This window comes from Centroberyx affinis, unplaced genomic scaffold (genome assembly GCF_046629955.1).
Source record: "Centroberyx affinis isolate AG114_WGS23_722 - 3 ecotype Tasmania unplaced genomic scaffold, CSIRO-AGI_Caff_v1 ptg001409l_1, whole genome shotgun sequence".
Taxonomy (NCBI): Eukaryota; Metazoa; Chordata; class Actinopteri; order Beryciformes; family Berycidae; genus Centroberyx; species Centroberyx affinis.
The window spans coordinates 153966-167745 of NW_027279889.1; the positions used below are offsets into that span (position 1 = coordinate 153966).

A 13780-nucleotide genomic window follows, 5' to 3' on the forward strand; every position below is an offset into this window, starting at 1 on the left:
TTATTCTGTGAACAGTTTTATGTCTGAAATGTCAGAATTAAAGATTTTACATGAAATGATCATTCGAAATGCCTTTCTGAACCAACTGTAAAAGAATGCGTACACCAAAGGATTCACAGTAGAATTCAAATAGCCGACCCACAACAGTGTATGGAACAATGCAGATGGAATCGAGTAATTGATGAAGGGATTAATGACGTTACACACAAAAAAAGGAGTCCAAAAAGAAAGAAATGCCCCCATGATGATAGCGAGTGTTTTGGTGGCTTTAGTTTGGGATGGATCAGATGTTCTCGTGTTGTGGATGCTGCGCACTTGTCTCTGTGCCACCAGGAAAATCTTCAGGTAAATGCCGAGCATGACAACTCCGGGAATGTAAAAGGAGAGAACCGATGAGACTGTACTTGATACTCCACTCTGAAACAAAACACATCCTCCTTCACATGCAACATGAGTATAGTAGAACTCCTCAATTCCCAAAATATTGAGCTCAAGGAAGATCATTCCAAAACCCGCTACAGCCGAAACACTCCAACTGACCAAAATCATGATCAACACAGCATTAACAGTTATTTTACTTCTATACAGCAGAGGCTGGCAAACAGCATAATATCGGTCAATCGATATGAAAGACAGATTTAGAATTGAGGCTGTGCACAACAAGACATCAGCACTATTGCAGACTTTACAGAACACATCTCCAAAATACCAGCAGGTCTCCACAGATAGGATCATACTGGGGACCATGACCAGCAGCCCCAGCAGCAGGTCGGAGACGGCCAGGGAGAGGATGAGGTAGTTGGTGGGAGTGTGGAGCTGCTTGAACTGAGCGACCGACATGACGACCAGAACGTTCCCACACACCGTCAAGACGACCATGATGCCCAGGAACAGGTAGAGAGAGACGCGGACAGACAGAGGATAGATGGTCCTCAGACAGGAAGCGTTCCTGGACTCAAAACAGAGTCCTGACTCCATCTGTCTGGATAAACTTTATTTATAAAGCACTTTTCAAAACCAAAGTTACAAAGTGCTTCACAACAAGGACCAAGTGCAAGGTAGAAAAAAATTTAAATTAAACTGAAGGTATTGATGAAATAAGCATAGCAAAGAGATAAAAAGACAAACAAGACAATAAATAAAGTAAAGGACAAATGACAGTAAGTAACACAAAATCTGATAGGAAATTAAAAAATGCAATAATGAACGAGGAACACTTGGCTAAAATCAGACCAGGATTAAAGGTAAGCTTTCCAATAAAAGGAGTGATTTAAAAGATGAATCTGAATTAGTCAGCCACACAGCTTCACATCTGTTCCACAAGGCAATGAACCATATTCATATACAGTAAAGAACTTATAGGTGAAGAGTTCTTCATTTAATAAAATATTTGTCATAATAAAACTGTGTGGAATTCAATATATTGGCATGCCCAATCATCTGAGTGTCTTCCTAGTTGTGAAAAAGGTTCATAAAAGTCACATTTTCACCTGTAACTTATGTATCTTATGTTTGGTTCACCAGGGAAACAAACATGTTGTCTAACAATTCTCCTCCTTTTTTTCCTATTTGAACAGAGATGTTATGAAATCATACTGTTTACAATATGTGGAAAAAAAACAGATATAACACATATTGGGTTAGTGACATGAAGCTCTTATAGAAAAATTCCTTGATCTGACAATGAAAGGTGATTTGATGCTGCTATTCCGGGCAGAAAAAGAAATCATGCCAAGAAGTCACAGAAATATCAGCAGCCAACTGACTTCATGTTTAGCAAAGGCTATCTGATGTTTCTGCTTGCTTTTTACTTCTTCAGGACACAAAGAACAAACCTCTCCTATTGTTGAAAACTGTTTAGTTTAAATACTTATATTTGCAAAAATACCTGGAGATTATGATGCATTCTTGAACAAGTCAATAAGTCAATAGTTAAAGGATAAATCTGGGCCTTATTTTCCTGTTTTTTTTACTGTCATAACGATTGATTGTGCTCAAGATGTCATCACTCACTTCACTGTGGAGCTTGATGTAGTTTCAGTTAAACAGGAGCACTGCTGTCCAATACACACATACAGGGCCAATATCATGTCCAACAGCTCAACCCAAAAAGTGATTAAAAACATTTTTTCAACACCCACACTGCAGTTGAACATGTCTTTAAATAGCACACCAATAGATTGGATTAGTGTGAATAGAACTGATCATTTTTAAAACTGACTGCTGACATTGGTGGATTCCCTGCTGTGTTCATCACTTGTGTTGACTCACTTCCTAAATTTCTGATGCCAGGTGGGAAATAACAGAGGCGCAAAAAAATCCCCACATATTCTGCTTCATTAACACTAGGACATTGATGTAAATATTTTTTTCCCAGTAAGCAAATCATATTTACAGAAAATCCAATATGCATTGAACGCAGCATCAGAGTTCTTGAGTTCTAGCTCATGCTAGTTAAAATAACATAACTAATACTGCAATATAGAGTTTCAGGCAATGGATAATCTGTAATTGGATGCAGGAAGGTCTGACTGCAGTGAGTGTTAATGTGTTTTAATCACTTTCTGGGTTCAGCTATAAGAGATTACCTGTTGGCCCTGTGTGTGTGTGTGTGTGTGTGTGTTTTGAACTGAAGAAACAGCTAAGATACATCAAGCTCTACAGTGAAATTTTCACACATTTTCAACACAATCAAATGTCATGATAGCAAAAACTAAGGCACATGTTGAAAATAAGCAGAATTATCCTTTAAGAAAGTACTACATTCTAAAGTAATCCTAGCATAGCAATAATGCAGCAATAATAAAAAGTGTTTATACAATACTCAATGTGTGAACATGAGCTAGCTTCCCAGAAACACATCATACCTGAATGCAGAAACATTTAGTTAAAGTGTCTCTTACCTCACACACTCACAGCTGGACAGAATGAGCTTCCTGTGTGTTTCCTGACACAGACCATCACAGCTGTAACTGTCGGTCTCTGTCTGGCCTTTAAAGCCCGAGGCTCTGTGGACTGCAGTGTCTCCTGTGGACTGCAGTGTCTCCTGGCCGACAGCCGCCTCAGGGAGTGAAGCTGGACACTCGTCCCAGTGGATGATGGGCCACACTCACTGTTGTTTATATTCAACTCTTCTTACATCTCTTTTCATGTTGTAAGGATAACTTGACTACTGACTAAAAAGTTTGTCATCCGATCAGGGCAGGATAAATTATAGATAATAACAATAACACTTTTTTCTAATATAGTACTTTTCAAAACAGTAGTTACAAAGTGCTTTCCACATATACAGAATAATAAAACAACAGGATAAAACAGTAGTAAAGCAGTGACAATTTAACACAAAGAAAAACAAGGGTAAATAGTAACTTGAGAATGTGTAGAGCAAAAAGTTTACAGAAAAGCCAATGAAACAAAAAAAAAATCCCATTAAAAAAGAGGGTCTTTAAGAGTGTTTTAAAGGTCAATACACCCTTAGTTAATCTGAGCTCTTTCCAGCGCATTCCATAGTTTCTGGGCCCTGACAGCAAATCTTCGATCCCCTCTTGAAATGAATTTTGATCTAAGAACAACTAGGAGAGACTTTCCTGCCGACTTCAGGTAACAGGCTCATAAGGAATTAAAAGATCTAAAATGTAGTCTGAGGCCTGTCCAAGACATGCTTTAAAGGTGATAAGTACAATTTTAAAATCAATTCTAAAGTTTATAGGCAGCCAGTGCAAGGATGCTAGGACAGGGGTGATATGCTCCCGTTTCTTTAAACTCATTAGCATTCTGACAGCAGCGTTTTGGACTAGCTGAAGGTGTGAGATTTACTTCTTGGCGAGAGTTTATAAAAGCATGAATAAATGTCTGCAAATCACTAAAAGACAGGAATGTTCTGATTTTAGACATAGTTCATAGCTGAAGAAAGCAGGTCTGAACACCTTTCTTAACCTGCTCCTCAAATTGAGTTCCTGATCAAAAATCACACCCAAGTTCCTCGCAGAGGTTTTGACATAAGGTCCCAAAGAACCCAGATCATTCTGAAAAGAATTGATGGAGTGAGGGGGACCAATTAGCAATATTTCAGACTTATTGTCGTTTAGGTGCAAATGGTTTTGGGACATCCAACTTTTAATCTCTTTTAGGCAGTTGTGAAGGGAAGCTAGTCCATGAGGATCATTGGGAGTGATAGGCACATATAGCTGCATATCATCTGCGTAACAATGGAAGGAGATGTTATGTCACAAAATTTGACTGTTCAGACCAGGCACTCCGCAGCGGGCCTGGTCTGAACAGTCAAATCGGTTAACATGGCCGCCGAAAGGAAACTAGCTGCGCTTTGCGGTCTGAACCCACCGGCATGCGCGTTCATGAGTTCACCTGTCAACTGAACTGAGCTACTGATTGATGTGTGATTCCCAGGTAAGCTGGTAATAAAAAAAAAAAACATTGAGCATTTACATGTTACTCACAGATACATGCCACACTATATATCATATCAGAAATTTGTTTAATTGTGCTTGGTAAACTACAGGCGTTTGAGAAATGAAAGAATTTTCCTCGTAGGCTGTATATCAGCCAAGTAGGTCATTGCGAGCTAACGTTAGCTAGATTACGATAGCATTACCAATATAAACAATGAAACTAGTGTAAACATTTCCAAAGCTAGATAGCCACGAATATCATAAAGTAACAACTTATGAAGTTATTATTATTATAACTAAAGTTCGGGAACAAGACCACGCCTCAAGCACACATTCAATTTCCTTCTCTACCCTATTTATACAAACCTAACCATGACCTTTTCTCTCTCGCATGTCTCAGTTCTCAATTTTTTTGCGTACGTTCTCAGACAGCCAGAGTTTTGCTAAACCTTACTTAATCGATCCCTTACCTGCCTTCGTCATGGATCCCGAGCTCCAGCTTTTTATCTCTGACAGCGACCTGTTTGACCAAGATCCACCAAGATCCGCGGTCTCGGAATCTCCCCTGTCCGTTCATCAAGCGCCGGTTCAAAGTATCCAGCCATCCCGATTACGCTCGGTGATCCAGGTTCCTCAGCAGCCAATCGTCCATTACTTGCCATCCAGTAGTTCCAACGAGATCCCCCCCTCACCACCGCGTTCCGACAGAGGTAGAAGTCACTGTCGTCGTTCGCGGGGAGACATCCCCTCATCCACTCACCATCTCTCCAACCGTTCCAGATCAACGCGATCTGTTCCCAGGCGACGCCACCAAACTCCGGATTCACCCCAAACACACACCGTGTGTTGTCGCGCCACCGACATCTCCGACTGGACAGTTGCCCGCTTGCAGCGGGTCCTCAAAGAAAATAAAATCTCCTTCCACCGCAACGACAACAAGGCAAAACTTTTTCAAATTTACACCAATTCTCTCTGTACTAATCCTCCTCCGGCAACATCAACAAACACTCCCGCGCTTCCGGGTACTCGAATCAACGTTGTCGCCGTCGGGTCTCACGCTGATGACGTCATCACGCCGCCCAATGCGGCAGGGCCACATCAAGCCACTCCAGCCCTCAGTCGTGAGGGCCAGGTGGTATCTCCCCCTGTGCCTGTTCCCTTTGTTTCCGATCTGTCTCATCTCTTTTCTTCTTTTCTCTCATCTCTGTGTCCGCAGGCTTTACAAAACTCCCTCGCACATACATCCCTTCAACCCAGCATCCTTTCATCTTCCCTTCCTTCAGCCAATGCCAGTACTACTTCATTGGTTCCATTAGCCCCCTCTTCCTCCTCCATCCCAGTATGCTCTACCCAGACTGCCCCGACAGCAGCAAGCCAGAGCGGTCCCACCAACCCAACACCCCCACTTCCTACTAACCTATCCTTTTTACCCTCCCTCCCCAACCCCTACGACCCCCTTCCCCATCATCCAAATGTTTTTTACCCATCTAATAATCCTTCTCTACCCACAGAGCTTCCCACAGCCAGCCCCTTTCACATTAGCCTCCGTGCAGCCTCCAGTCCACCCTGCTTCAGCGCCATGACCATCCCCGGTTTCATCCACTCTCAGGCAACAGATCATTTCGGGTAACTATGTTGATCTTGCTCAGCTCCTTCAGCCTTCCATGTCCAATCACCATTATCCCAGGGAGCTGCAAAGCACCCAAGGACCGATCCTGTTAAGACATCCCCTGCCCAACCGTTCCAGAGAACTCACAGCCACAGAATTCGCCTAGGCCTTCTCTCTTTACCGCGACATCATCTGTTCAGTTTTCCCCGACCGCAGGGCAGAGCTTGACGACTACATGTCCATCGTCCTTGACATGGCCCTGTGGTTTGGCGGCACTGGGTTTTACACTTATCACATTCTCTTTGCCTCCCAAGCAGCAGGACGCATCAGCCAATTCAACCAGGGCACATACTGGGGCTCCCTGGACTCAGAGCTCTACTGCCGTATTTTCGCAGCTCGTTCTGCCCTAGCATGCAAGCTTTGTGGCGCACCATCCCATCCCGCTACAGCATGCACCATCGCTGCTCCTCTTCCACGCTCCTTCGCTCCCGCTACACGCCACCCTGCTCCTGCTGCACACTCCTTTGTTCCTGCTACTAACCTTCCAGTTTTTTCTTGCCGCTCCCCCGCAGCCCCTCCTCCACCCATCACTCCCAAACCAGTCGATACTCAGCCACTTCCCCACAGCTCCACACCTCAGGGCTTCGACAAAAGGGGAAGACCCATCCGGTACCAGGGTGGCAGGATGGTATGCAATAATTTCAACGATTTAGGCTGCAACGTGTCCAGCTGCCGTTTCCTCCACACCTGTTCCTTCTGTGGAGGCGCCCACTCCAGGCCCACCTGTCCTCACAACCCCACCAAACACAGTTCATGACTATCCAAGCATCTCAGCACACCAATAAAAATCGACGCCCTAGCCACTGCGCCACCCAGATCGTGAGTTTGTCAACTTCCTCATCCACAGCTTTACACATGGCTTCCACCCAGGTATGCAGGTCATCCCAGATTCCTCATACATATGTCACAATCTTCAGTCAGCTCTCACAGAGCCCAACACCGTCGATAAACTCCTAGCCAAAGAGGTAAAGGAGGGTTTCATGATTGGCCCATTTAGCAGCCCTCCTTTTCCAATTCACAGGATCAGTCCAATTGGCATGACACCAGGAAATACTCTGGCAAGAAGAGGCTCATCATTGATCTTTCATCCCCCCATGGTTCTTCCGTTCCCAGCATCAACAGTCTCATCCCCAGTCCAGATTTCTCCATGCAGTACGCAACTGTCAATCACGGCATTTCACTTATCCGTCTTGCAGGCCAAGGTGCGTGGTTGGCCAAAGCAGACATCACCAGCGCCTTCAAAGTCCTCCCCATACACCCAGACTACTGGTGTTTTTTCGGCGTCCTCTGGAAGGGTGTTTATTATTTCGCTGTCCGTCTTACCTTCGGGTGCAAGAGCAGCCCCAAAATATTTGACTCCCTCTCCAAAGCACTCTGCTGGATCCTAACAGAAGGACCCAGCACTTCACTGGAATTCCTCGGCATCACACTCGTCTCTTTCCAAGCCTCGCTGCCTGTCGAGAAAATACACCGCATTTTCCTGTTTCTTTCAAACTACCTCCTTGCCCACACATGCACCAAACGGCAGCTACTGGCACTGCTTGGCCATCTCAATTATGCCATACGCATAATTCCTCAAGATCGATCTTTCCTCTCTCACCTCCTGTCCATAGCCACCGCTGTACCTTCTCTGCACTCCCACATCGTCCTAGACGATGCATGCAAGATGGAACTTAGGCTATGGCATCACTTCCTCTCCTCCTGGAATGGCATTACCTTCTTTTACGAAGACCACATTACATCCAGCTGTACACTGACGCAGCTCCCTCCATCGGATTCGGCGGCCATTACGGAGGGAGGTGGTTCTAATCCGAATGGCCGCCTGAATTTTCTTCCCTCACTCCTTCCTCTGCTCTTCACGAACTGTACCCCATTGTGGTAGCAGCACTCCTTTGGGGGCACGAGTGGTCCAAGAAGGCCATTCTAATACATACGGACAACACCGCAGTCGTCGACATAATCAATAAAGGGCGGTCTCACTCACTCGACATCATGCAGTTCATGCGCAAGCTCACTCTTGTTTCAGCTCAGCATCAATTCATCATCCGTGCCAACCACATTCCCGCTTACAAGAACACCATCGCTGACTCCCTATCTTGCTTCTCCTTCCAGAAATTCTGACTCTTGGCGCCAGACTCCGACTCCCATCCCACTCCAGTTCCACCGTTTTCAGCCACCATCTTCAACTAACCCCGCAGCTCCAACATCTGGCCTCAGCATCCCGAGAAGCCATCCTCAACAGCCTTGCTCCCCGAACACTGTCATCATATCTTACAGGATGGAACTGCTTCAAGGAACTGCTTCCACACATTCCACGATCTGCCATTTCCTTCCTTAGATGTTTTAACCTTAACCAATTTCATCACCTACGCCCACTCAGCCCTCCGTATCAGAACTTCAACCATCCATGTCTACATCAGTAGCATCAACTTCTTTGTCAAATTACTCACCGGCGCACCATGCCCTTCTGTCTCCCGTTACCACATCGGCATGCTAATCAAAGATCTTCGAAAGGTTGAGCCGCAACTCCCACCGAAACGGTTACCCCTGACTTCAGACACATTGCATCTAAACCCTTCGCTCAGGGTACTTATCCCCCTTCACTGATGCCACCCTCGAATCCATGTTCTTCCTGGCCTTCACCTCCACCACCTCCACCTAGTCTTTCTGACCTCTCTGTCCACACTCCCGACTCCCTCGTCTTCAACCTCAAAGACGGACCAACTGGGCGCGTCACATCCCATCAGCCTAGATTCATACTTAAGCCCATTTGAACCTTTATACAACTACAGAAATTCCAGACTAGCTCGCCACGTTTCACCCCGAGACCCTCTTTTCATCACCGAGTCCGGCGGGATTGCAACACGCTTCTAGTTCCACCAACATCTCCGCCAAATCCTGTCAAAATCTGGTATATCCACTGAACTATACTCCGGCCACTCATTTCGTATCGGAGCCGCTTCCACTGCTTCTAGGCAAGGCATCCCTGACCATACAATCAAAATCCTCGGCCGTTGGTCATCCCAAGCCTACCACAGTTACATTCGCAGCAATCTCAGCAACGTTCGAAAAGCCCATGCTCATCTCTGCGCATGAAGCTCTCTTTGGGGGATATGATGATAGCCAAGAAGACTCCCCATCAGCGAGACAGTGCCCCCACCCTGAGTCTCAATTCCCTGGTTCCTCGAGCATCCATCGACCCCAACTCATCCGACCCCCTCGATTCATCCCTCCATCTGGACCCCCGATTCATCCCTCCTCCTCGACCCCCGATTCATCCCTCCACCCTTGACCCCCGATTCATCCGTCGACCCCTGATTCATCCCTCCACCCTCGACCCCTGATTCATCCCTCCACCCTCGACCCTTATTTCATCCCTCCGTTCTCGACCCCTCTTTCCCTCAATAAACCATCTAAATACATCTCATAGTGGCGTGGTCTTTGTTAGTGAATTCTCAATTATTAGAGCTTCCAAGAAGAATGGCTCTGACAATGACTACACTCCAGTGCCAAGTACATCAGGTGGTCATATCGGACGGACCAGGGGACGGGGAAGAGGGCGAAGTAGCGGAGGTCCTAGAGGCAGGCAGTCAACCAACAGCCTGAGCTGTGCCTATCACGGGACCCAGGCCTCATCTTCCTCATCCACCCCTCTGCCATGCCCTTGTATCCCACAACAACCTGGTTGGTGCGTCTGCGGGTGTCACAGGGCGGAAGTATCGCTGCTATTGGTTTTCTTATATTTGTTTGCTGTGGTTATTTTATATTGTATGATTTTATACGTTTGTTTTAGTAGTTATTTTGTACTGCATGGTTTTATACATTTGTGTTTTTAATAGTTTATTGCAGTGCTTGGTTTTATTTGCATGCTTTTAGTTTGAAAGCTTTTGTTGTTTAATGTGTGACGCTTGTTTAACTTCCTACTGCTGGCATGTGATTAACAATTACCTGCACCTGGTCAAGCTCTCAAATTGATAGACATTGCTCATGACCTATTGGACACAAGGTTGCAGCGGAGGTCAACCAATGGCCACACACCTGGGGGCACGGAAACAAAGCGACACAGCACAGAGAGACTGGAGAGATTGGAGCGGAGACACAGGGGATCGCAGGCCGGCCAGTACGACAGAGACAATCACCCAGAGTACTACGGCGTGACACAGACGACGGGCAGAGTTCAGAGCTCTGCCCAGTTGTGTGAGTAACGAGAAGAATAGTACTCTTGGGCACAAGCGGGCGGGCTGGTTGTGGTGGGACTGGTTACTGCCATTTGTTTCTTGTTACCAGTGGTCGAGCAGCGGAGGTCGCGGCCACCAGAGGACAGCGGTCCCGGGGAGGACGAGCCAGCAAGTGACTGATGAACAAGTCCTGCGTACGGATAAGGCCACTGCAGACGCTAAGTAGGCCTACGGCCAGAACAGAAATCCCCTCGGGTCTCCAAGGGTATTTCCAAAAAGACTTTTAATTCTTTTTATTTAAATGACCAGTATTTATAGTTTTTAACAGATTGTATTTATTAGTTTTTGTAATAAATTGTTGTTAAGCCACCTTAGCTCCTTGGTTGCCTCAGCATTGCTCCCTACCCGATCAAAAAGAACCTATCCACTCCATTTTCCCCCTCTCCCCTCCATTACACGGGAGATGCCCACAGATCTGGAAAAGACATGCTGTGGCCAACAACCGGACTCTTGTGTCTTCATGCTACCACACATACATGCTTACATTTTGCGCCTCGCCAGAAAAATATGGGATGTCACCTGAGCCGTTGTTGACCTTCCTAACCCAGGGGAAGACAACAATTTTGATATGCAGCCTATAGACAATTTATTGTGTGTGGCAGTATGGACATAGACACAGGCATGTGATTCCCAGTTGCTGCGCCTGGAGAATCCGTGATAAGTATCCTGATCCACAAGGACAGTATGTAGGTTTTGTTTACAGTTGGGTGTAATTACAATAATTGCTGTTCTGCACTACTACTATGCAAGATTACTGTACTGCAATTTGGTTTATACAATATAATTTCAGTGTATTTAGGATTGCTTTCTTACTGCATTTGCACATTTTATGTACATTTTTTGTATTAGTTTCATGTTTGGTTTTACTTGTAGGATCTAATTTTTATTCCAAAATAAGACTAAAACTGAAATTGGTCAGATTTTCGTAAAGAAAAAACAATGAATTTGTCATACTAAAAAAAAAAAAAATTCTCAAACTAAACATCGAACAAAAAGTTCAGAAATTTGTGTTTGGTAGAGTATTTCTCTGTTATAACAATGCTTCGTGGCAATACATTTTATACCGTTGGAAAGCCTGTTTATTTCCCTTTTAAATGGTGCCCCATTTGTAAGGAACATGCATTTGTGGGATGAGCAGCACAGCTGAGTATGTGGGCGGTGCTCATGAAAAATTTGCCAAATCTTCTCTGCCAATGCCAAACAGCTTATTCTGCTGTTGCTATTGACTCTTGTTTTGAGCTTCCGGTACCCCCAGGTGCTGACAATCAGGTACCTGATTGGCACCTGATTGGCAGCACCTGTGAGCATGGGCCCTGCTACAGTGGTCAATTGGTGTCTGCTCCAAGAATCGGCATGCCACGTTTGTCTGATCTCGATAAGGCCTGTGCGATAGGGCAACTTCAAGCTGGTGCTCCAGGGTTAGGGTTAGCAAAGTTGTGGCATTATTTGGAGTGAGCCATAGTACCATCTCCAAACTGAAGGCCAAGTGGGCGTCCCAAGAAGACGACACCCCAAGAAGACCGGTTCCTCACCCTTTCAGCACTTAGGAACCGTAGGCTGTCTTCTACAGATTTGCAGTCAAGGTTTGCAGAGAGATATCGAGATGAGATTCTGCAACCAGTGGCGATCCCATATCTCCACAGTCAGGGACCGAACTCCATCCTCCAAGATGACAACGCTCGCCCCCACAGAGCTGGGTTTATCAGAGACTACCTCCAGAATTTGGGACTAGAGAGAATGGAATGGCCTGCCAACAGTCCTGACCTCAACCCAATTGAACACTTATGGGATCAGCTTGGGCATGCTGTTCGTGCTAGAGTGACCAACACAACCACGTTGGCTGACTTGCGACAAATCCTGGTTGAGGAGTGGAATGCCATCCCACAGCAGTGTGTGACCAGGCTGGTGACCAGCATGAGGAGGAGGTGCCAGGCTGTTGTGGCTGTGTATGGTTGTTCCACACGCTACTGAGGCTCCTGACTGTTTGTTAAATGAATAAATTGTAAAATTGCCAATATGTCTTGTTTCTTCCTTGTTACTGATATACTTCAATCATCCAATCCACCAAACAACACCAAACAAGAGTCAATAGCAACAGCAGAATAAGCTGTTTGGCATTGGCAGAGAAGATCTGGCAAATTTTACATGAGCGCAACCCACATACTCAGCTGTGCTGCTCATCCCACAAATGCATGTTCCTTACAAATGAGGCACCATTTAAAAGGGAAATAAATAGGCTTTCCAACGGTATAAAATGTATTGCCAAGAAGCATTGTTACAACAGAGAAATAATCTACCAAACACAAATTTCCAAACTTTTTGTTTGATGTTTATATGATTATTAATATAATTAATATGATTATAGTCCTGCTAAGTAAGACGTGTTTCATATTCAATTATGTGGGCTACTACACAATCGGTCTAGTTTAAGATCAATCCTTCCTATCAAGAAAACCAATATAGCAAGTTGAAAACAACAACAATAATAATAATAATAATAATAAAGAATAGTTACACAAATAGTAATACTTCCATCTACTGGTGTAGTACTGTAAGTGCCTTGCTTAAACCAGAACTTGTATTTTGAAACTGTCAAGGTGGTTAAGCATACGTCTTGCATCTTGACACATCACCAGTGATGTTCCTGGGTCATCGGGTGTTTCGGGTCTCACAACATCAGACACCCTCACCTAGGCAACCCAGCCAGGGTTGATCAAGCCCCGGCTTATGCCCAGGTAGCAGTAAGAGCTTTAATTTCATCAATTTAAGATTTAACTGTATAGTGATGTGTACATTACAAGATTCATTAATGCGAAGCATCTTGTAACTTGGCTTGCAGTAGAGTGCCCCAAATGCTGCCTAATTTGATCTGTAAGGTAAAATACATGGAATGTCCGTCCCAGGTTCAGCCCCACATTACTTGGGCTCAGCCCCAAATGTATTCAAACCTTGGTGACGCTCCTGGCTCCCACACTGAGCCCCACTCTCTGCTGTTAATTTACATACATCCACGTCTTCTGTTGACCTATGAACTTTAATGTTAAGTAACGTTATTACCTGTGGTATTTAAGTGACGTTAGTGGAATTATTTAACTGATAACCGTGTCATAATGATTCAGTGCAGTGAATTGAATTAAACACACACGCCGTGGGTCTGTACAGGATCTGTGCTTGTTTATGCTTAATGTATTGGAATGTTTTATTCCATGTATTTTGTGTCACATTTTATCTCTTATTTCTATCCCAGCTGTCTTTTCTCCTGTGTGGCACTTTGTAAGAACTTGTAATTCTGTTTTGATAAATGCTATATAAAGTAACTTATTGTTATTATTATTATTATTATTATTTATATTATTATTGTTATTGAGGAATAAGTGTCTTGTTAATGGAGACATCAGCAGTGACTGTTGAGAAAGAAACGTGTAATAAGCTTTATTTTTTCTGCCATGCCAAATTTTTCAGAT

The 13780-nt window shown here is 44.7% G+C and overlaps 1 protein-coding gene and 1 pseudogene across 1 annotated transcript; one reads left to right on the top strand and one right to left on the bottom strand.

Annotated features, from left to right (window-relative positions):
* On the bottom strand, positions 1-978 carry LOC139649883 (trace amine-associated receptor 1-like). Its single transcript, XM_071526395.1, has 2 exons — positions 444-978; positions 1-410 (listed from the first exon to the last, which is right to left on the bottom strand). The coding sequence occupies exons 1-2, from the start codon at positions 976-978 to the stop codon at positions 1-3; spliced, it is 945 nt and encodes a 314-aa protein (XP_071382496.1).
* A 3912-nt stretch (positions 979-4890) lies between these two features.
* Positions 4891-8268, top strand: LOC139649884 (uncharacterized; annotated as a pseudogene).
* Positions 8269-13780: the final 5512 nt, after the last annotated feature.

What these genes read in the sequence shown, in the direction of transcription:
- LOC139649883 (XM_071526395.1), bottom strand. Translation starts at nt 978, where the DNA reads ATGGAGTCAGGACTCTGTTTTGAGTCCAGGAACGCTTCCTGTCTGAGG. An exon ending in CTACTATACTCATGTTGCAT is followed by an intron (nt 411 to 443) that starts GTGAAGGAGGAT and finishes TTCAGAGTGGAG; the next exon opens with TATCAAGTACAGTCTCATCG.